The following is a 25,470-nucleotide window of genomic DNA, read 5'->3' on the forward strand; positions in this document are numbered from 1 at the left end:
CGTATCTCCCATCTGATTCTTATTGATGTCTTCTCTTTCTATAGTTTTTGCACACAATTTGAATAAATACAGTGTGTTGAATAGCCAATATCAAAATATGCGTACCCTGCTACGGGCAAAAAACATGAGCTATGAGCTGCCAAATATAGACTATAAGTACACGTAAAGACAGAGAGCCTCATGCAGAATAGTCCAAACATGGCTGAATATTGTAGATGAATGAGCAAGTGCATTCAGTAACATTTAAATTATGGAAATAAACTACATTACGCACCCATGGTACCTGAAATTCAGTAGACATGAAGGTTAATAAGTAACCCATAGCCTTTCACAATGAGCACCTCAAATGAAGACAAGCTGAATACAGATCTCTTTGGAACATTCTTCTAAACCACTCTTGAAACAGTATTCAGAAGGTGTTGGGAATGATCGTGGATGTTTGTTGGTTTAACCACATTTGAAGAAAGCAAATCAGATCAATTGTTTGAATCCAGATGCCAGAGTGTGGAAGTTCACGAAAAATTGATTGTGAAGAAAATGTATTCTTTGCCATGCTTTAACGGTGGATGGTAGGACTATTGTATCTGTGATAAACCATACTGTACTTTTGAATCGACAAAAAAAGAAAACATTCTCTGGTTGTACCAGTCCAGTACTTTTTACATGGATCAGCTGCTTGTGAAATTCATCACTGGAACTCTCTCATTGTATAGGGCATCATCTTTATTTGTTGTCCAAGAATCAATCAAAAGAATAATTTGATCTTTCCTATGCAACCTGTTTCAGGAGCACCTTCAAATCCCTTTTTTATGTTTGTAATTGCTAGTATATGCTTTTGTGTTGGTTAATCGAGTGTCGTGATTGCCAGAAATTTCCTACTGGGTTCCAACACAAGAACATCGAAGGGTGACATCCATCACAATAAAATGTGTGAATCAAATATGAATGGGTGATTGGTGCCACTGAACTGACAGCACCGTAAACTATCTTTGCCCCCTTAGTGCAAGCATTCTATCAGTATGTAACTATTTACCGTAAGTTGAATGATATGCTTTAATTATATGCTCTTGTGTAAAATTTTACTCTTGAATGAGTCACCTTGCTTCCATAACAAACTCATCAACTTTCTTTTCTATAAAGCATCACCAACAAATCTGCTTCCAACTTCATACATGCGAGAACAATTCCCCCCTTTGAACCACTGCAGCCATGTTTTGGAAACTTTTAATGTTAAGGGGTTGTTTGGATCAGTTTGTACTTTAAAAGACGTCTCCCAGATTTGTAGCATTTGGTCGAATATACACACATCAAAAAAACTTTTGCATCACCTCGGTTCTGAGAGTTCTGGAACCTGTACAGAAAATTGGAATAGAGATCAATATAAACATCATTGACATCTTGGGTTGTCAGGTGTTCTGCCGGATATCGGCGTCATGCTTGCACGATATTTCGGTAACGTAGCTTGTAACCTTCATCAGATGACACTGATATCCATCAGAACACCTGGCAATCCAAGATGTCATTAGATCGCTGGGAAAGCCTGAAGAGTTATAAACATCATTTCCTCCCTTTTTATTGATCATGAAAACCACACATTGCATGTTGTACCACCATACAGCGAGACCTTCAGAGATGGTAGTCCAGATTGCTGTACACACCGGTACCTCTAATACCCAGTAGTACATTCTCTTGCATTGATGCATGCCTGTATTTGTCATGGCATACTATCCACAAGTTCATCAAGGCACTGTTGGCCCAGATTGTCCCACTCTACAACGGCGATTCCGCGTAGATCCCTCGGAGTGATTGGTGGGTAACATTGTCCATAAACAGCCCTTTTCATTCTATTCCAGGCATGTTTGATAGGGTTCATTTCTGAAAAACATGCTGACCACTCTAGTCGAGTGATGTCATTATCCTGAAGGAAGTCATTCACAAGATGTGCATAATGGGGTCACAAATTGTCATCAATGAAGACGAATGCCTCGCCAATATGCTGCTGATATTGTTGCACTATCAGTCGGAGGACGGCGTTCACGTATCGTACAGCCATTATGGCGCCTTCCATGACCACCAGCGGTGTACGTTGGCCCCCACATAACGTCGCCCCAAAACAGCATGGAACCTCCACCTTTCTGCACTCTCTGGACAGTGTGTCTAAGGCATTCAGCCTGACCAGGTTGCCTCCAAACATGTCTCCAACGATTGTCTGGTTGATGGCATATGCGACACTCATCGGTGAAGAGAACATGATGCCAGCCCTGAGCAGTCAATTTGGCATGTTGTTGGGCCCGTCTGTACCATGCTGCATGGTGTCATGGTTACAAATGCATGTTGGGAGTGAAGTTGCACATTATGCAGCCTATTTCGCACAGTTTGAGTCGTAACACGATGTCCTGTGGCTGCACGAAATGCATTATTCAACATGGTGGTGTTGATGTCAGGGTTCCTCCGAGCCATAATTCATAGGTAGCGGTCATCCACTGCAATAGCAGGTCTTGGGCAGACTGAGAAAGGCAATTCATCGACAATTCATGTCTCTCTTTATCCCCTCCATGTCCGAACAACATCACTTTGTTTCACTCTGAGACACCTGGACACTTCCCTTGTTGAGAGCCCTTCCTGGCACAAAATAACAATGCGTACGTGATTGAACTGCAGTATTAACCGTCTAGGCATGGTTGAACTACAGACAACATGAGCCGTGTGCCTCTGTGCTGGTGGAATGACTGGAACTGATTGGCTGTCAGACCCCCCTCCGTCTAATTGGCACTGCTCATGCATGGTTGTTTACAGCTTTGGGCGGGTTTAGTGACATCTCTGAACAGTCAAAGGAACTGTGTCTGTGATACAATGTTCACAGTCAATGTCTTATCTTCAGGAGTTCTGGGAACTGGGGTAATGCAAAACTTTTTCTGATGTGTGTATTTCCATGTTGTTCTCTGATTGCAGTCAATTGATCATGTACCTCATTATTTATTCTCTCTCGTAGCACCTTCATGTTTCTGTCCTGTTATTTGTGTCTCTTCAAAGTCTTACAAAACTGTCTTACTTTTTGTCTTTTTTGTGCCCTTGCAGTAGTGAATTTGACTTACTGGGACATGCCTAGGACTACTCCAGGGCGGCCCCATTGTGGAGGATCATTACATCTTCACTGCTTCATGCAGATTTTATAGGCATCAGCAAAGTAATCTACAGGAATTTTGTTCTATTCTTCTTTGGTGATGGATGATATGAGGAACCACTGCTGTTGTCACTGCCAAGTAATGGTAGACCACTTTCTGAAGTTGGCTCATTGTCTAGCTGTATCGCTGGATCGTCCCTAAAAACCAGTCTTCATTGGTGCCTTCTTAATTTACCACAAGGGTTCTATACTCTTCAACAACGTCTTCATCAAGTAGCAGTTTTCTGATCTGTTTGAATAGTATGTGAGTTGCCCTAGTTGGCCTTTCCTCTGAAATACCTAAAAAATCAGCTAAATGACCTCAGCTGGTTTCATAGTGTAACAGCCTATGCATACAACACATTGCATTACCCACTGATACATAATTAGCAGACCATTCTGCATCTACTCCTTTCATTGCACTGCCTGCTCCCCTGCCCCTCCTACCAATTCCAGTGATCCTTAACATGTCAAATTGCACCAAATATCTTTTCTTGTGCTCTGAAACATAAATCAACTGGTCTCGTTCAAAAGTCAGCAACAACTGTGGGTTAGCATGGGTTTGCCATCTCAGCTGTTTAGTATGTGTACAGGTACTTGCATTTTCTCCAAAAATTTCTTTTAATTTTCCTATATGTTACAACTGTCTTTCCAATAGTAATGCATTTTCTACTGCCTTGAGAAGTATAATAGAAGAATTTGGTCTTTTTCAGATGTCATCATGTTAATGATTGACTGCAGGGAATATTTTGCTATGGTTTGAAATGATAGGCAAGCCTTTTAGTTCTAGTGCTACTATAGCAAATTTCATTCTAATGTGGGTTATAAGGAGAATTCACATCAGTCCTGAGAAGTAAGAGAGGAAACAATGAATGAGGTGTGATTGTTACTACAGTATATGTGCACACACACACACACACACACACACACACACACACACACACACACACACACACACATTCCTTCACATTTTTTCTGTCTAATATTGTTTATAATCTGCACTTCCATTTCCTATTCTGTCCAGGAAATCCTGATGAAAATGTCTATATTGTTCAGAGTGGAAAATTAGTCGTTTTCACCCAAGAAGGTAATACACCACCAGTGGAGCTAAAGATTGTGAGGCCTGGTGAGACTGTGACATCGTTACTCAGTTTCACAGATGTTTTAACAGTAAGTATGTTTCTTATCTGGTATATGAAATAATATTATTTAAAGTCAGCACTTCATACATGTTCTGTAGATGAAGTAAATAAAATATTTATCAATATAATTAGTAGAAAAGTACACATAACCAGGAGTAACAATTTTTATATTTGTGCTGTAGAAGTTTAGAGTGAGCAATAAAATTGATTTTATGTGAGAGTAGCTTGGGCCTGTTTTGTATGAACCTGTTGTGGACTGGTTCTGTGTGTTCTGACAGTACTCTGTTTTGATTTCTGTGTTTGCTGTAGTACTTGTCACATGCAGTGTCATAGTACCTACTTCCTATGTTCAGTTAGGAAAATCTTTTGCTTTTCGAACTGATTATGTGCTTTTGAGAATTTAATTATTATGGAAAGAAAAGCCATGTAAGATGATACAGGTATATTTTTAATTAATTTTATGTACACTTGCTCTTATGACAGGCTGGTCACCAGCTGAAGTTTTTTATTATTTGGATTAATGTTAAGTAATGTAACCATTGAATTGCAGTTTTGTAAAAACTGCAGGTCATTTTCAAGTACGAAAATAATCGCTGTCTGTTTAAAGTAAAACTGTCCTCAGTCTGAAGGCTGGTTTGAACATCCAAAGTTCATGGTAGGTATGGTCCTTTTGGATGTGGTATTGTAATATCACTAATCTAGTTTATGACTGATGTAGAACTCTTAATCTGTAGTTTCTTGCTGAAAACTATGCACAGTTCATAATCCTTGGCAGTGGCCACTTATATTGTAAACCATTCCATAACAAATTCAGTACTCTGATCCCTATACACATTAACCTTCCACAGATCACAGTTCGTAATAATAAATAGTTCTGAGTGAATCATAAAAACATTTAGTATATTAAGTAATAAGGATAGATACTAGAATTGGCTTTGACACACACTTTGACAAAGAGATACACACTTTGACACAAAATGTTAACTGGACAAATTCTGGTGGCAAACTTTGTTACTGATATGTTGAATAATAGATTGTGGATTGCAAACAAATATTTACCAGCTTGAGTAAGTAGTCTAACTTAGAGATGTTAGCTGGGTGATAGCTAGCCATTGATGCTGACTTACTGTCTTTTGGTAGTATGGATAGCCATGTGTAAGTATTATTAGAGAAACTAGTAATTAAATTTTACTTTTATTATTATTCTGTTTTTGTGGCCTCATGGGACCTCTTCAGTCAGTCATTTTCTGGTCATCATCTTCAGTAGATTTTCTTTCTGAACTGTCCAGCATCTTTTTTGTCATTCTTCATCTGTAAATACCCTTGTTATTGTTTGTTGATTTTTGTTTAAGTCTTATTTTTATGCTTTTCAGGTTTTTAAATTTCTTGTTTTGTTTTGCAAATTGCCCTGGGTTAATTCTAGCTCTTTCGTATCATCCCTGATTTCCTTCATCCTCCCAGCTTGTTACTTCATGTTCAGAAGTTTGTGTATAATTTTTCTTGATAATCTCATTTCTGGTGTCCTCATAATGTGACCACAAAGAGAGGTCATCTTTTTTCCCTACAGTATCTGTAATGGGCTAAAGTTTGTTGTACACCACTTCATTTGGCAAGTTTGTTGTACACCACTTCCTTTGGCACTATCCACCATTGTTAATCTTTTTGATTTTTCTTATTTATGCGTGTTCCAGCTATTCTTCTCTCTACTTTTAGGATTCTGTCGATACTGTTTTTCTGGGTGACTGTGAAGAGTTTCACTTTCATGTGTAACTTTTGGTTGAGAAACCATGTTGTAATGTTTAAACCGTGCTAATTTCTGAGCTTTTATCATTTTGTTAGTTCTTACTTGCCATGCAAATTTCTCATACAAGTTGCATGTCAAAATTTCTCCAGGTATTTCAATTGTTTTACTATTTTTATTTTCCTGTTATTTACTGTTATGTGGTTGATTATTACTCGATCTGCTACCATTATCTTGGTCTTTTTGAATGATATCTGGAGTCCTATTTTTTGTGCTATATTTTGTAGACTTGTTATTTGATTTCTGGCTTCTTGAATGTTATTATCTAGTAACACTAAGTCATCTGCAAATTCCAATCAATTTAAGTTTATATGACCTTTTCTGGTTCCAGTTCTTATGTTTTTAGGATTTTTTTTTGTACCACTCCCTCAAGTACTCGTGAGCAGAGTTGAGAAATAACAACAATAAACCATCTTCCTATCTTAACACTGTTTTAATTGTAAATGGCTCAGATGTTTCTCCTCTGAACTTTGCTTTAGATTTGATGTTCGTTAGAGTCAAGTTTATAATTTTTATTAATTTGGTGTGGAGACTGAAATTCCTTCACATCTTCACCATATAAGTCCACAAAGGTTATGGCTTGTTGGTTTTGTTTTGTTTTTTTAGTAATCCATTACCAATTTCAAAGTGATTGTCTGTTCTGGGCAGTTTTTCCAGGGTCTAAAAACATCTTGGTATTGTCTCAGTTCCAGTTCAAGTTGACCTTTACAACAATTGTATAGAATTCTTGGCATGACTATACATGATATCCAATAGAGAAATTCCTCTATAGTTGTATGGATTTGATTTGTCTCCTTTTTGTGTAATGGATGGATTATAGCTGTAATTCAGTGTTTTGGTATTTCTTCTTTGTTCCAAATTTTCACTATGCCTTGGCATAATGATGCCTCCTCTGGTTCTGCTGCATATTTTCAAAGTTTTGCAATGTTTCATTTTCTCCACTTCCTTTGTAGTTTCTGAGCTCTTTCAAAGCTTTGCAGACTTCATGATTTATAGATGAGTTTATATGTTCTGATGGTGTTTCAGTAGGGGTAACTGTGTTGATTTGCAGTAGTGTCTATTTACAGTAGTTCTGGAGGATCTTTGCAATTTAATAACTTTTAATTGATGTTTCTTCTAAAATTTCTATATCTTTTCTACTGCCATGGGCCAGCTTATTATTTTTATCCGTTAACATTAATACTGGAGTGTCATATTTTTGTAGGTGTCTACTAAATAATTTTAGTAATCCTTGAGTTTGTTTTCTCTGTATTTGTTTCTATCATTAGAAATATATCTTTTTGATATTGGCATTTAACCCTTCTTATTATTTATTGGGTTATCATTCTCTGTTCTGTGAGTTCCAAGTGTGATTATTCTGTTTTATATCTCTAATACCTTAACCATCTGCCACTGTTTTATTACACTCACCATTCCATCATCAGTGTTTTTTCCTTGGATGCACTATGGCTACCTGCTCAGCTATTTGTTTCAACTGGGGAACTATTTCCTCTAGATCATCAGTTATTTTTATATTCCTTGTTTGTTCTTCAAATTCATTGTTAATTATCGGTTTTCATTCTATTGAACTAAGTACTGATTTTGTATAACTTTACACTAGATAATTAGAAAAGTGTTAGTCAGATCTACTGTTTGATTGATATGTGAAGGTTTACCAATTTTCGTGTATATTTCTCAGGTTCATAATTTCCCTAATTCATTCAATTTATTAATTAGTGGCATATTCGGATAACCAAATGTACTTTCTGGTTCAGAAAATTAGGGCAATAAAAGTATAACATGAGATCTGGGAACTGAACAAAAATAGTTAAAAACGAAATAGTTAAAAATGAAAGTAATTTTTTTTGTGAGTAAAGAGGTATTAGATCACAGCATTTTTATGATTACTTGATACTGGAACAATTTCAATTACAGATTTCTCTTAAAGGAAGATGTTTTGCGGAAATTAACTATGCCATGTGAATTAGCACCATCCAAATAATCTAGTGAATTATGAATTTTAATAAAGTACAGACAATATATAAATTTTTGACATATTAAGTAAATGACATATTAAGTAAATGACATATTAAGTAAGTGACATATTAAGTAAGTGACATATTAAGTAAGTGACATATTAAGTAAATGACATAAATCTTCTACAGTCTAATAATACTGAAAAAAAGACAAATTGACAGATATTTTGGTATCCAACACTTGTTCTAAGACAAGTGAAACATACTGATTCAAAAGATGCAAACCATTTATCTGCATTACCCATTGTTTATTTAGATTTACTCATTCAACCAGTTTTATTTCACTAGAACAGTTATTTGTTACATGGAGTATTAGTGAACATGGCCTTGGTAAAGAAAGTAGTGAGATCGAATCACATGACACATATAGTATATAGTAATATCTAGTTAAAGGTATAATACACACACAAAATTCTTACACATTGAAAATGCTTCCTTATCGAAGGTGTATTTGGTTTGAATTTCATGGCTGTAGGCTTTGGTTTGTGCTAAGCATTTGCCATGTTACACTGAAGTGTCCGGCAGTAGTCAGCCAACACTGCTGCACTCCATTAACCCTGATACCGAGATGTCCTGGTGAAAATATTCACTGTGTTTGTCACTGATTGAACCAAGATTTTTGGGGAAGAAGTCAAGATGTGAGTCGAGGAGACATTTTGAGGGACATGCTGACAACCAGCTGTTTGTACGCACTGATGCACTTCTTCACAACATTTCCATAGTCAGACGATTTATGAGTTCCAAGAAAATTTGTTACAGTAAAGTAGACTCTGAGGCATGGTGCCATCCACTATTTTTCACGTACGCAAATAACACCCAGAGATTGGAAGAAAAAATAAATTACAGGAAAAAATCCGAGGACTGACTTGGGACTGAATTAGGACCTTTTGATTGATAACCTGCTACTTGCCCAGTTATCTACTGAACTGTTGAGCCACACACTACATGTTTATTAAACTGAGGACATCAAACATTCGTTAGCCTTTTCAGTTTTTTATTTGTGCCTCAAATTCACATCATATTAGAACCTTTACTGTATTATTGAGAATTTATGTATGTCTTTAAAAAATAGAAGCAATGCTCTTCACTATTCTAATCAAGAGTGTTTAGAGTTTGTAGGCTTCTGATTTAAATAGCTATATGTGAGACTCAAAAATTATGTTGTACTCAAACATTTTGTGGAAACATTGCTGGAAGTTAATCTTGCAAAAGCAATGAATTTGCCAAAAGAACCTCCATAATTGTCCTATTCTCATAGAAAAAATTTCAATGATCTACCAAGTGAAAATCTATTGTTTTCTCTGTCTCTGTCTGGATCTCAGTGAAGAAGTGACCACTACTCAAACTGGAGAGCCTGATGAGCTTAAGAGGCATTTTCTCGATATGGAGATCCTGCTGTTCAATCACATGTACAGCAATAGTAGATGTGTTGACTGTTGCCAGTGTGGATTCCAGCCAGTTGTGGGCAACAGACAACTTCTCCATACTAGCCATAGTCCCTAACTGTATCTATTGTTGAAAGAGTAAAGATCCACTTTAACTGTGTTCAGTGAGATTAAAAGTGAGCAACTACCTTGTACACTGATATTACACTAGATATAATTTTTACAGAAGAGCAACTGTTTGAAGCTGAAGTGAAGAAACTTTTCCTGATACTTCCATCTATGGTGCTTTGATACCTGCCTACAGTACAGATAATATTGCTACGGGTTTTCTGTGCAGGCTGGTCGTAGTCTGACCAGAGGTGATAGAGATGATCCTGTACCTCTGGCATTAGTGCCAAGGGTGTTTGCCTCCTCCCATATAACTACCTTTCTGCAATATTTTCTATGTAGATGTTGCAAATTTTAAAATTTGTAAATAGTTTTAATAAGAAGGACACATTATTAAAAATATATTACTTAAATTGACTAATTGATTGAAAACATTGCACGCAAATTGTAGCAAATAAGTTACAAATTATATAAATTTTCTAAAGAAGTTGAAAATAAAGGAATATTGTTTATGACAGTTACTGTACTTTGGTTTTAGTATCATATATAATAAAGAACATATTTTATTTGCTGTTCATTAGTTATTACTAATGGATAAATTGTTAATTAGAAATTAAACAAAAATGGTGAGAAAGTATACCATTCCAGGAAATGTTGTTGTTATAATTTTACTGTGCTTTTCCTTGTTTTGAACAAAGCAAACTCACTGTCATTGTAGTCAAGATTAGCATCTGTGTTATATTCTGTCAGCTGTCTGCTTTTACCTGTACGTGACCACGGGTACTTAATTTGCTGAAACTGCTTTCACTAGATCAGGGGTGGAAAAATGTGCTATTGTGAATATAACTGCCTGTGAATGCCCACACTGCTTGCCTGCAGTTCCACTCTACCTCTCTGTTAACATCACTCGTTTGTTACTGATGTGTGCGTGTGGCAAGATGGGCCTATTTACTTCACGTCATTCGTGTTATCAGTGTCGAAGTCACTTTGGCATTCATTCTAGGACAAAATTAGTGATTGGAAAATGGTTGATAAGGTGTTAAGATTCTCAAAATGAAAAACTGTCCAATCCCTACACCCCAACCCACATTGGGAAGAAGATAACTTTTTTATTGAAACATGGATTGGCCCCTAAGTGTCTGTTTTGTAATGCCATTTTATTGGCTAAATTCAAGTAGGTGTATGTTATTTTTTGAAAGTGTTATTATTTATAAAGCCTTATGTGGTTTTTGCTTTTGATTTTACCTCTTTGTTGTAGTGTATTTACAGGAATAGAACCATGCCATCCACAGTGATGGTGCATTTAGAGGGAGCCATCACATGGCTCTTAAAATAGCCAAAACAGCACTTCCCATCAGCAATATAGAATTTTTTAAACAATGTTTTGCTACTGCCACAACAGTCTTGTGCCTAGCGGCTCTTAAGTTTTTGAAAGAGTTCCTTTTTTATGGAGAACAGATTGTAGATGCATCAAAGAAATGGCAGATGATGTGTAAATGCAACTGAAAGATAATACTAAAGATTTATTTCTCTTTGTCATGGATGCTGCTCAGCTTGCTGTTGTTGTGAGAGGTGTTGGCACCGAGTTCAACTTGCTTGAGGAACTCCTCAATTTAATCCAAGTGCCAATTGCTTATGAAACGTTAGTGATGCATGTGACCTCTGTTGGGAAAGATTTCTGTTTATGGCAACAGATGGAGCACAGATTGGACAGAAGTCTGGTGTCAGTGCTTTGACACAGAACAAGGTGAAAGCAGTTGCTATCCACCAGTGATACACTGCATCCTACATGGCCTTAATCTCTGGAGTGAAATTTGCACCCTGCAGTGAATTGTGCACTGATTTGGAACTTCCTGGCAGATTAAAACTGTGTGCTTAACCAAAACTCGAACTCAGGACCTTTCCCTTTCGCAGGCAAGTGCTTCACCAACAGAGCTAACTGAGCACAACTTCACAACCCATTCTCACAGCTTTACTTTGTCCAGTACCTCATCTCCTATATTTTACAGATCACAGAAGCCATCCTGTGAAAATTGCAGGACTAGCACTCCTGAAAAAAAGGATATTGTGGAGATATGGCTTAGCCGCAACCTGGGGCATGTTTCCATAATGAAATTTTCACTCTGCAACAGAGCACACACTGATATGAAAGTTCCCCACAGAATAAAACTGTGTGCCAGATCAAGAATCCAATTCAGGAACTGTTTCCCGAGTTTGAGACTTCATCTGGCACACAGCTTTCGTCTGCCAGGATGATTCGTCATGTTAATCCTCTTGAAAAATGTGCCAGAATAAGTGGCATCATGGTCATTGTTGCAAAGTAATTAATAAACTGAGATCATACAATTTGCAATATTGGAGTTTAAATCCTTTCTGGCATTCTGGCAGAGCTGGAGTGTGATAGTAGCAATGTGCCATATTTTTGTGAAGTGTACCAGTTGTCGAGGTGCTATTTTAGATTTTTTTTTTTCCCCCAACTTGCATAAATACACAGCATTATTCATGAACATGAAAGTACTTCTTATAAAGGAGTTTGAATATCTCCAATGTATATTAGATCTTTTATTTCTAACTCACCTTACAAAGCACCTGAATGTCTTGAGTACAACTTCACAAGGTATGCTTAAACTAATAGCTGATGTTTTTGACACCGGCTTTGGGGTCTAAAAGAAAATTGCTGTTGTGGATAAAGCAGCTTAATAGGTGTTTAACAATAATAATAATAATAATAATAATAATAATAATAATAATAATAATTCCTATACATAGTAATGAAAAATTGGAAAACCACACCTAATATCCAAACAAATTCAAATAATATCACATCACAGCCAATACAGATTAAGCGTGGAATATACCAAGGAGACTCATTAAGTCCTTTCTGGTTCTGCTTTGCTCTGAACCCACTATCCAACATGCTAAATAATACAAATTATGGATACAATATTACTGGAACATACCCACACAAAATCACACATCTGCTATACATGGATGATCTAAAACTACTGGCAGCAACAAATCAACAACTCAACCAGTTACTAAAGATAACAGAAGTATTCAGCAATGATGTAAATATGGCTTTTGGAACAGACAAATGTAAGAAAAATAGCATAGTCAAGGGAAAACACACTAAACAAGAAGATTACATATTGGATAACCACAGCGACTGCATAGAAGCGATGGAAAAAACAGATGCCTATAAATATCTAGGATACAGACAAAAAATAGGAATAGATAATACAAATATTAAAGAAGAACTAAAAGAAAAATATAGACAAAGACTAACAAAAATACTGAAAACAGAATTGACAGCAAGAAACAAGACAAAAGCTATAAATACTTATGCTATACCAATATTGACCTACTCATTTGGAGTAGTGAAATGGAGTAACACAGACCTAGAAGCACTCAATACACTTACATGATCACAATGCCACAAATATAGAATACATCACATACATTCAGCAACTGAAAGATTCACATTAAGCAGAAAGGAAGGAGGAAGGGGAATTATCGACATAAAAAACCTACATTATGGACAGGTGGACAATTTAAGAAAATTCTTTCTAGAACGAGCAGAAACTAGCAAAATACACAAAGCAATCACTCATATAAATACATCGGCTACACCTCTGCAATTTCATAACCACTTCTACAACCCTTTAGATCACATAACATCAACAGATACGAAGAAAGTAAATTGGAAAAAGAAAACACTACATGGCAAGCACCCGTATTATCTAACACAGCCACACATCGATCAAGACGCATCCAAGAAAAGGCAATATATACAGTGAGATGGAAGGATTCATGATTGTGATACAGGATCAAACAATAAACACAAGATATTACAGCAAGCATATTATTAAAGATCCCAATACCACAACAGATAAATGCAGACTTTGCAAACAATAAATAGAAACAGTAGATCACATCACAAGCGGATGTACAATACTAGCAAATACAGAATACCCCATAAGACATGACAATGTAGCAAAAATAATACATCAACAGCTTGCCTTACAACATAAACTTATAAAACAACACGTTCCCACATACAGGTACGTACCACAAAATGTACTGGATAATGATGAATACAAATTATACTGGAACAGAACCATTATAACAGATAAAACAACACCACATAACAAACCTGACATCATACTCACCAATAAAAAGAAGAAATTAACACAACTAATCAAAATATCCATACCCAATACAGAAGAAAACAGGAGAAAAATTGAAAAATACATCCAACTGGCTGAGGAAGTCAAGGACATGTGGCATCAGGATAAAGTTGACATTATACCAATTATACTATCAACTACAGGAGTCATACCACACAATATCCACCAGTACATCAACACAATACAGCTACATCCAAACATATATATACAACTACAGAAATCTGTAATTATTTATACATGTTCAATTACCCGAAAGTTCCTAAATGCAATGTAACATACACCGTACAGTTAAAAGGAAGTCACACTTGATCAAGGTCCGCGTCACTTTCCATTTTTGACCAGACATAACGTCTGAGAAAAGAAGTAATAATAATAATAATAATACACTACTGGCCATTAAAATTGCTACACCAAGAAGAAATGCAGATGATAAATGGGTATTCATTGGACAAATATATTATACTAGAACTGACATGTGAGTACATTTTCACGCAATTTGGGTGCATAGATCCTGAGAAATCAGTACCCAGAACAACCACCTCTGGCCGTAATAACGGCCTTGATACGCCTGGGCATTGAGTCAAACAGAGCTTGGATGGCGTGTACAGGTACAGCTGCCCATGCAGCTTCAACACGATACCACAGTTCATCAAGAGTAGTGAATGGCGTATTGTGACGAGCCAGTTGCTTGGCCACCATTGACCAGACATTTTCAATTGGTGAGAGATCTGGAGAATGTGCTGGCCAGAGCAGCAGTCAAACATTTTCTGTATCCAGAAAGGCCCGTACAGTACCTACAACATGCGGTCGTGCATTATCCTGCTGAAATGTAGGGTTTCGCAGGGATCGAATTAAGGATAGAGCCATGGGTTGTAACACATCTGAAATGTAATGTTCACTGTTCAAAGTGCCATCAATGCGAACAAGAGGTGACCGAGACATGTAACCAATGGCATCCCATACCATCATGCCGGTGATACGCCAGTATGGCGATGACGAATACATTCTTCCAATGTGCGTTCACTGCGGTGTCGCCAAACACGGATGCGACCATCATGATGCTGTAAACAGAGCCTGGATTCATCCGAAAAAATGACATTTTTCCATTCGTACATCCAGGTTCGTCGTTGAGTACACCATCGCAGGCACTCCTGTCTGTGATGCAGCGTCAAGGGTAACCGCAGCCATGGTCTCCGAGATGATAGTCCATGCTGCTGCAAACGTCGTTGAACTGTTTGTGCAGATGGTTGTTGTCTTGCAAACGTCCCCACCTGTTGACTCGGGGATTGAGACGTGGCTGGATGAACCATTCCAGCCATGTGGATAAGATGCCTGTCATCTTGACTGCTAGTCATACAAGGCCGTTGGGATCCAGCACGGTGTTCCGTATTACCCTCCTGAACCTACCAGTTCCATATTCTGCTAACAGTCATTGGATCTTGACCATGAATATCTCCCTTTAGGGCACCAAAGATATGTAAATTGTATGGAGAGAGATGAGTGCTGTATGGAGGATGCATAAGGGCCTCCCAGCAAACTTCTGCAGCTTAGTCGAAATATCGTTGGCAGTGTGTGTGGGCATTATATCCTTTAACAGAATGATGCTGTCCATCAACATTCCTGGGAGTTTGGACTTGATGGCATGCCTCAATTTTTGCAAAGTGTCTATGTATCATGGTGCGGCACTATGTTCCGGAACATCAATGAGCAGTGGGCCCTTGTATTCAAAGTAAAAGCTCGTCATGACTTTCTCAGAGCTGGCATCCACGGATTTGGATTTTTTGGTGGGGTTGATTTCATGTGCTTCTATTGTTGGCTCTGAAGCTTGCTCTCTGGCTCAGAATTATGCCATGTTCCATCATCTGTGACAGTACGGGGCAGGAAACGACATTCATCTTCATGATACCATTCCAGGTGCTGCAGTGATGTTGACATTCTGTTCAGCTTCTGCTCTTGCGTCAGGCTTTGGGGTACCCAATGCACACAGAACTTTAGATATTCCTTGGAACTGTAGATGATCTGCCATGATGGCGTGAGTGGTACCATGACTGATGCCCAATATAAGCCGAATGTTTTCCACTGTCCATTGTTCATCATTTCTGACAACATCCATTGCAGGGAATGACATGATAAACCTGTCATGGTCAACTGCTGTCTTTCAGTGGCACCCAGCCACCTCTAAACCGTTTATTCCATGCAAAAACGTGCATGTGACGTACTGTGTTCGCCACGGACAACAGACATTTGGGCATGCATGTCACTTCCCAATACTCCTGCTGCAGTCAAAAACTGCAATACTCCTTGCTGTTCCTCTTTCTTGGCCTCCATAGCGAAGTTAGATGCAAGCATGACTCGTTGATCTTATGTCGAGCACATCTAACAGACAAATGATGCATCAGTCAACGTTCCCCCCGTCCATCCTGATTCCCAGTAGAGGGCACTTCTATACACACACATACCTCCATTACCAACATCCATGCCATGTTTGTTAGACCAGTCTCATTTTCATTTGACTGCCCCTTATAGCATATATGTGAATCAGAGTGCAGTGCCTATTAATTCAAGTAACTAGTGGGCATTATAGAACAGTGAAAGAAGAATTGCAGGGAGCTGACTGATTATGTAACTAACTGCAACATGTAGAGTCCCTGTAGTGACTGTCATTTTAGTTGCATAGTGCGCAGTATTATTTGTTATGCAATTAGCTGCAGAATTAATGTAACTACTAACTGACCTATAGATGTATTTTGCAGACAGTGGTGCATGGTTTAACTGCAGTGTGAGCAACGTTTAACATGTTATATAATGTGTAAAAATATTATTTGCAAAATGAGGTGCAAAAAGAATCATTACATGTGCATAAAAGATACCAAAAGATGTGAGATAAAGTGTGAAGCAAGCTGTGCTACTAGTATTATTTATAGTAATTAATTATTTCATGAAACATTTCAGCTAAAATCTGAAGTATGTGTGACTAAAGTACAGTATAACTACATACTGCAGGTATACAGGATAAATTTAACTTATTTTATATCAGTACGCCATTGTAAAGGCATCATGGAAGTTGTATCTGCAATTTCTCAGAATTGATGCACAATGGGTGACATCATTACATGTCCCGCATCAGAAACATAGTAAAAAGCAAAAAGCCCTCCATGCTCCCATCATTTTTTTTCCATTCATATGTGATATGTTAAACATTGCTCACATTGCAGTTAAGTCATGCACCATTGTTTGTAAAATACAGCTCTATATCAATTTGAAAACACCTCTTGTATTTGGCATCAGTGTGAATAACCTGGTGTAAATTAATGAAGTTGTCAATGCATTACCCGCTAATAATGCAACTTGACCTTATCAAAGCCATGAGCTCTCTTGTGGAAGGTTTTACTATTACTGGTGGGTTAGAAAGTAAAGAAAATTATCTTTGAAGTTCCTACAGCCTGATATCTTTAGCATACAGCCTAATGCACTTAAGAAAAGGAATGATTGGACTTGAACTTGCGACTTCGCGTATTCATTGCATAATGTTTACCACTGGACCACAAACAGATACAGCATTATAACAGCTCAAGCACAATACAACATTTCCTCAACACATCCTACATGGGTGCCAGATTGTACAGTTGGCCAGATTTCTTACACGTGTAATTAGTTCATTTTCATATTTATGATTGTGATGTATGGACACGGACAAACATTTAATGTCACTCCTTTTAAGGAACAAGTGGATTTTTATTTATTTATTTATTTTGAAAAAAAAAGCATTTCTGAAAGTGTTAGTTATATTAAGAGTCAATTTGGTTACCAAAAAATGACTTAATTGATAATATAAATTATTTCCTGAGAAGGACTGACTCTTCATGTATTAGAAATTTATTAGTTGGTGTACCTTAGGGATTCATTAAAAAGACTAATGTGCCATGGGTTTATTGGTGTGAAACTACCAATCTACTCAGTGATGAACTACATAAATAAAATATTTTGTCAAATTAAAGGATACCAATTGCTTTAGTAAAAGTGTGATATGGAGGCCTTTTTTGAAGTTGTTAAATAAGGTGATACTTGCATTAAATTTGACACCTACAGAGACTGAAATTTTGGAATGCATATTGCAGGGTCACACAAGCTCATACAAGACTGTATCAGCGAGAGCTGCAGAAGATTCTACAGTGCTGCGTCTTCCCATGTCGGCATTTCAAGATTTGTTTGAAGACTACCCCGACATATTTATTCGAGTGATGCAAGTTATAATGGTGCGTCTTCAGAGAGTAACATTTACTGCTCTGCACCAGTATCTGGGTCTGTCATCAGAATTGGTTAACCAGGTATGTGAGGGGAAATGGGATAGAAAACTACCAGACTTTTATTTGACAATTGACACATGAAAAGCAGCTCACATTTCAACTGTAAGAATCTGCTGTATTCTATCCAGTACTTAAGGTACTTAAGGTTTTGGTAAATGAATTTGCCTTAATAGTGAATTGAAGTAGTCTTCTTTCAAACTGTTGATTCATATGTGTAAGTAAATTTTTGGGGTAAAATTTGATAATTATCATTGTGAAATAAAATTATATATTCCACAGAACCCACTGGATAGTGATATAGTATTTGCTACCTGCTGTGACATTATAAGTATATAAGGTTAGAGGAGACTAAAAAATATTGTGGTTTCTAACTGCAGTAGAGCAGTTATGGTTAAAGAGCTGTATCTTTCATTTACTGTGCTTTAATACAGTTTCTCTTAAATAAGATATGCCATGTGAACACATTAAAGTGTAATACCTACCTCTGCCAACAAAATATTTAATTATTTGAACTTATTCTGTAACTGGGAGAAGTACGTGAAGTTACCGTTGTTTATGGTTCAGTTGCTAACAGGTATGCGTTGGTTTCTGGTCTAATCATGCAGAGTTGAGATCACAACCATTTCCAGATGGTAAGGTTCTGAATTAATTGTTAACAGGGGCAGGAAGGGAGATAGATTTTTCCTTTAGCCTGATTTCTTCAGTGTGGTTTATAACTTCAGTCTTGGTACTGGCCAAGGCCCTGTCAGTGGTAGACTTTCAGGAAAACACAGAAGTATTGATTTCATTTTATTTTCTGAAGATCTTGAGAGTTTTGACGTGAAGGGGGGTAAAGGAACATCCATGTGTGTAGTTGACCTTGTAATTGTAAAGATGAGTTGCAAAATGTTACTAATGTATGAAAACTGAATGGACTAGGGCACTTACAGCAATACAAGTAATTTGATTTTCCCGATTTGCACATTAGGCGAAAACCATCAAAGCTAAGAGCAGTGGTGTGTTGTTGGACATTCAGATTAAGTGCACCCTGACCTTGTGCAATGGAATAGTTCTTTCATTCCTCCTCCTTCTCATCCTCCTCTGAGTGAGGTGATGGTGTTAAAGCCACTATACACAGATCTGATAGTGGCCGAGCTCAAATCCTGCACAGCCATCATGTTTTAGATATTCTGTGGTTTCCTTAAATCATTTCAGGCCAGTCTCATGTTTCTGCCTTCAACAAGGCTGTGCACAGCTTCCTCTCCTGTTGATGTCAGTCTCAGCTAGTGCTCCATCTTTATTGAGCTCATTCTCTTTGGGGGTGTTAACCATTCTTCCTTCTTCCTTTACCAACATTGGCTATGCAAGTTAAAAACAGAACTTTTATCTATGATTCCATTTGTGTCCACCGTGCAGACATGAATATGTATTGCGATGTTGGCTAAAGTTATGATTTTATGTTGTAGTCAATATTCTTTTCATCTGTATGGTAATGACTTCTTCATTGCATCCTTCCTGTGTCCTGCAATGATTCTGTCTAGTAAAGATCCCAGACTGATGAGCAGTATTCAAAAATCAGTTCGAGAGTTTGGTACCACAGAGAAGGTAGCTTACAGAACACTCATTTGACTGACGTTTGAATATTGCTCATCAGTGTGGGATCTGTACCAGACATGATTGAAAGAGGCAATAAAGAAGATCCAAAGAAGAGCAGCACATTTTGTTTTAAGTTCATTTAGTAAGCTGAAAGTGTCATGGAGATGCTTTTTGCATTAATGTGTGGTTTACAATCTAAATTCTGAGAACATACCTCCTAGAAGAGTCAAGTAATATATTGCTTCTTCTTATGTATATCTCACCTAAAGACCACGATGGTTAAGTTGAAGAGATGTAGCTCACACAGTGACTTACCAACAGTGGACTATTTGTGAGTGGAATGGGAAAAGGGGGGGGGGGGGGGAGCATAACAGTGATACACGAAGTACTCTCCAACATACATCATAAGGTGGCTTGTAGAGTATAGGTGTAGATGTCCAGGGTGACAATTATTGAACTATATGAAAAAAACGAAAATTAGTTACAATCTGCAGTGTGCACATACTTTATTCAACATGTTAACATCATTACAGTTATTCAGATTTAGATTGTCACATGTCTGATATGCCTGTCATTCTTGGTGGTGATGTGGCACAGATGGATAGCTGCTAAAGTGTTGGAACATCAATGCTGTTGATGGTCTCCTGAATGGCTGTTCTCAGCTCAGCAATGGATTTGGGGTTCTTGGTATACACCTTGTCTTTAATATAGCCCCACAAAAAAGGAGTTGCATGTGTTCAAACCCAAACAATATGGCTGTTAATTGAGTCCAATGCCAGTGGTCCCCAAATTGCTCCTCCAGGACATCAAACACTCTCCTGCTTATAGGAGGTTGAGCTCCGTCTTGCGTGAACCACATCTTGTCGAAATCAGAATGACGATTTTAGTTCATATTGTTCAATAATTGTCACCCTATAGATGTGCATGATTATTTTTAAGTTCTTACAAAGATGTTTTATTTGTTTGCTTATTTCAGAATTCTCAGAGGAAGGAAGCCAAAACTCCACTTGCAGTAGTGAAAAAACAATGTAAGTATTACCTTCTACACGTGTACAATTTGTTCTGTAGTGTAAAAAGTCATGTAGCTAATGTTCAACAACAGTGACCTGATTTCATAATATGCTAGTGTTTCACTAATCAAGTTTAATCTGTTAAGCAAGTTTAATCCATGGGAAATGTTTGGACTCTAAACTGTATCAGAGTATACAGAGTTTTGCCATTGGTTTCTTAAAGCTGCTCAAAAAAATATTGGAATACTTTCTTCAACAGTACCACAACTGATTCTTCCCCCATTCTTAAAAAATTAACTGTTGCTCGTTAGTATGTGCTATATAACCGGAAGAAAAATATAATAACCAGTCTCCCTCCCAATCTGGTAACAGTGACAACTCGGCAAATAGCAGAAGCATTGAGTTGTCTCCAGGCACACAAAATAGAATGAGAGTCACTACCCCCACCCACCCCTTACACACACACACACACACACACACACACACACACACACACACACACACACACACCTGCACACCTGCACACCTGCACAGCTATGTTGTGCTGGCTGGATGAATACACAATGTCAGGACTGCAGTTCAACAGGTTGACTGGGGTGATGGGTTTTGCAGATGAGAAAAGGGTCGTCCAGGAGGGTTGGGGAAGGTTTGCTAACTGCTTGAGTGGGGGCAGCATGTGTTGAAGATAAGAATACTGGGGGGGGGGGGTGGAGGGGGGGAGGCAGTAAGTGCACAGGTTAGGAATGTGCCACACAGACGCTGGAGACGATCAGTTTGGGCAGCGCATGATGATAATGATGGGCAGCAGATTTGGTTGGGGTGACAGAATAGAGGAAGGGGAGAAAGCCTTGGACGAGACTGGAGTGGGATGTGCTGGGTAAAGCGATCGGGCACGTCTTTTATCTTGGTTCTCCACAGGGATATGACCTATGTGGTGAGGGGTTGGGATGGGAGTGGCATAGCAATGGACCAGGACATGTAGGTTGGGTGTCTGGCAGAGTACCAGTAGGAGGGTTGAGAAGGATTGTGGATAGCAGTCATTTCAGGACATGATAATAGATAGTTGAAGTCCTGGCAAATCATATGGTTCAGTTGCTCCAGTCTTTAATGATATTGAGTGATGGAAGGCAGCCAGGGGGAGGGGGGGGGGTGTTCCTCTGCAGCTGGTTCTTCGGGGTGCTGAGAGTATTGGGGGGAAGTGAGGATATTGCATGGGGATTTTATTTGTATACTAGATTTCAAGATAGTGCCATTTTGTGAAGACCTGAAACCTTCAGCATACTGTGCAAGAGAATTCTCATCAGTGCAGATATGCTGTCCATGGATGGCCAGACTGTATGGGAGGGACATTTTGTGTAGAATAGATGGCAGCCATCAAAAAGGCAGGTACTGTTCATGGAAAGAGGACTTGATGATGTTGACAGAAGGTGGAGGCCAGTGTCCAGGTAGTTGGCATATCAGGTTGAGGGAAAACCAAGTGAAGTGAATCGGAGAGAAGGTAATGAGGCTGTGGAGGAAAGAGAATAAGGTGTCATGGCCCTGAGCCCAATCATGAAGATATGATCAATAAATCTGAACCAGACAATGGATTTGGAATTTTGGGAGCCTAGGGAAGTTTCTTTTAGAAGGCCAATAAACAGATTGGCATATGTGGGCGCCTGTGGTAGTGCTGCAGGTTTGTTTATACATCCTCTCAAAGGAGAAGTTATTACGTGTGAGGATGTAATTAATTAAATGTACACCGAAGAGCCAAAATATTACGGCTCCTGCCCCCCAGAAGCTTGAATGATGCATGGAGGTGTTGCAGTTACATGACACATTTAGGGAAGTGTATAACTGGAGCAGATATGAATAGGAAACCATTTCTAGTGATGATACTGCTGATAGTGTGGAAATTTAATGTCATAAACAACACTGACAAAGAGCAGATTGTTATAGCCCGGTGCCTGGGAATGAGTATCTCGGAAATCGTGAAGGTGGTTGGCTGTTGATGTGCTACTGTTGTGAGCATCTCTGGAGTATGGTTGAAAAATGACAAAGTCACAAAGAGGTGTCAAGGTGTTGGACATCCATGCCTCATCAGGGAACCTGGATGTCGGAGGCTTTTCCGCTTAATAAAACAGGATGGATGGCAACCTGTGGCAGATATGGCAGCAGAGTACAATGCTTGTGCAGGCACTAGTATTCTGGAGCACACCATTCAGTACACCTTTCTGAACATGGGGCTCCGCAGTAGGTGACCCTTACTTGTTCCCATGTAGACTCAATGGCATCATTAATCGTGATTGCAATGTACAAGGGAAAATAGAGATTCTACTACTGATCAATGGAAATGGGCCACCTGGTTAGATGATTCATGTTTCTCGCTACACCATGTCAGTATTATTTTACAGATATGCTGTCATCCAGGCGGACGGCTGTGTGAAATGTGCATCACACTATGGATGCAGGCTGCTGGGACAGTATTATGCTATGGGCGACATTTACCTAGACTTACGTGGGACCTGTGTCGGTAATAAAAGGTGCCAAGACAGCTGTAGATGATGAAAATATTATTGTGGGGCACCTGAATCTCTTCATCTTGTTTTCTCCAACTACAATGGCATTATCCAGCGGCATAACCACCAGTGTCACAAGGCCAGAATTATGCTGTAGTGGTTTGAGGAGTATGACAGTGAGATGACATTAATGTCTTGACCACCAAATATGCCTGACCTGAACCTGATGGAACATCTGTGGGATGCTGTCAGGCACCAGCTCCTCATCCGTAAGCCACCGGCCCATAATTTGTGACAATTGTGTGACCTGTGCATAAACATATGGTGCCACATACCTCTGGAAACCAACCATGGACCTATTGGATTCATGCCAGGCAGAATTGGTGCTGTCTTGTGTTCCGAAAGTGGACCAGCGTGGTATTAGCCAGGTGTTCATAATGTTTTGGCTCATCAGTGTATAAGGAATGAGTTGATGGGTTTGGAGTCACGAATGCATTAGGAGAGGCAATTTTCAGTTGCAACAGGGCCATAGGTGTGGGGGATGTTCAGGCATAAGGAGGGGATATCAACAGTGATGAGTAGGAATCCAAGCGGTAATGGGGTGGGGATGCTCAAGAACTGGCAAAGAAAGTTGTTTGTAGCTTTAATATGAAAGGCTAGGCTAAGAGCAAAAGGCTGGCAGTGCAGGTTGACAAGATCATAGATTTTCTCAGTGGAAGGACATTAATCAGCTACAGTGGGGTCACTAAGATTGTTGGATTTATGCATTTTATGAAGCAAGTAGAACGTAGGTGTACAGGAGATCAAAGGGGTGAGGAGGGGGTGGGTTTGAGGAAAGGATTGTGGAATTGGTCTAAATATTTGTGTAGGGTGTGGCACCCTTCTACGTCCATATGTTTACAAGTGACCTAGAGGAAACCTTCGTAGCATTCTAAAACACTAAACCCCTTGTATGGTTTAGGTTTATTGTGATATTCTCATGATCTGGACCCAGGGCCAAGACACCTTACCATCATTCCTCCACAACCTCAATACTTTCGCACTAGTGAAGTTTTCATTCTTTTTATGTGCCTGTGGACAATTTCTACTGTTCAGTGAGTTGTTATCTACTCCTAAATTATTTACATTCTGCCACAGTGTTGCATACCATATTTATGCTCTGTTTGTGATTGGAATGGAACAGGACGAAACAGCAGTTGCAGTGGCATAACCATAAATATTCTCTGTCAGCTGTTTGACAATGGTCTGTCATGAATGGATATAGAGGGTGTAAAACATCATTTGTAGCTTATTTAAGCCATTCCAATTAGGGTTTCCCAAAGTCTTACGAAGTCATTCTAGATGAATTGTGGGATGGTTCCTGCTGATAGGTCATGGCCAGCATCTTTCCCAGTCTCTGCCCCGTATTTAGCTATATAAGGATTATCTAAATTTATGTATTGAGTTAGTAGTAGCATAATTCTTGTGTTGTGGTTTTTGTTTTCAATTTGAGATTTTTTTCTGTAGAACAAGTTGTATATATATGCAATTACTTGTTCCATGATCGGATAGCATTGACATTCAGATTTAATGAAATAAAAATAAAATAAGTGTTTGTAAATTACTTGATCTGTACTTGGAAGTAATGTAGAAATGCTGATGCTTCTGTAATTATGGTATCTATTCTTGCTGTTTTATATACATTGCTGATATGTTGTTGATAGTAATAATAATAATAATAATAATAATAATAATAATAATAATATGAGCATTATTTTACAGCAAAAAATGTACTCCAGAAGACTTCAGATTTTGCTCAGCATGAGTTATTTTTGACTAGGAATCAGACTGATAATTTTAAGGCAGCTACAGATTCTGAGTTTCACCAATTTTCACTCAGTAATCCACAGCCAGATATGCTGGATTCAACACCATGCTTGCCAACGGTAATTTCTCATTTTATAAAATAAAATGTCTTTTAAAATTTTCTTTTGCATGCCCTGGAATACCTCCCCTATTTTACAGTATTCTCGAAGAAATAGTGAACAAAGGTAAGATGGGGACTTTTGTGTGTGTGCGTGTGGGGGGGATAGGATAGATTAGATTCAGTTTTCATTCCATAGACTCAAAAATGAGATGATTCTTGTGAATAAGGACCAAGTCAGAAAATCTAAAATAAAAAAACCACATTAAACATTTGAGTATAATAGTCACTACCTTGATCATTTGTCACATGAAACACTGAATAAATAAAGGAGATGATCGCTGGTAACCTCATCACATAGAATATGTGTAAACTG

The 25,470-nt window shown here is 38.3% G+C and overlaps 1 protein-coding gene across 6 annotated transcripts in view; it reads left to right on the forward strand.

The window, feature by feature from the left end:
* Positions 1–25,470, forward strand: part of LOC126470233 (neuropathy target esterase sws) — a 199,535-nt gene that overhangs the window by 20,597 nt on the left and 153,468 nt on the right. For all 6 annotated transcript variants that reach the window (XR_007586158.1, XM_050097930.1, XM_050097929.1 and 3 more), the window contains exons 7-10: positions 4,188–4,333; positions 17,920–18,129; positions 20,660–20,711; positions 24,953–25,116. Coding sequence is in view for 5 of the 6 variants with exons in the window: in XM_050097930.1 (XP_049953887.1) it covers positions 4,188–4,333; positions 17,920–18,129; positions 20,660–20,711; positions 24,953–25,116 (572 nt within the window). In the remaining variant the exon portion in view is untranslated. The remainder of the gene's footprint in view (positions 1–4,187; positions 4,334–17,919; positions 18,130–20,659; positions 20,712–24,952; positions 25,117–25,470) is intronic.

Source organism: Schistocerca serialis, chromosome 3 (assembly GCF_023864345.2).
Source record: "Schistocerca serialis cubense isolate TAMUIC-IGC-003099 chromosome 3, iqSchSeri2.2, whole genome shotgun sequence".
NCBI lineage: Eukaryota > Metazoa > Arthropoda > Insecta > Orthoptera > Acrididae > Schistocerca > Schistocerca serialis.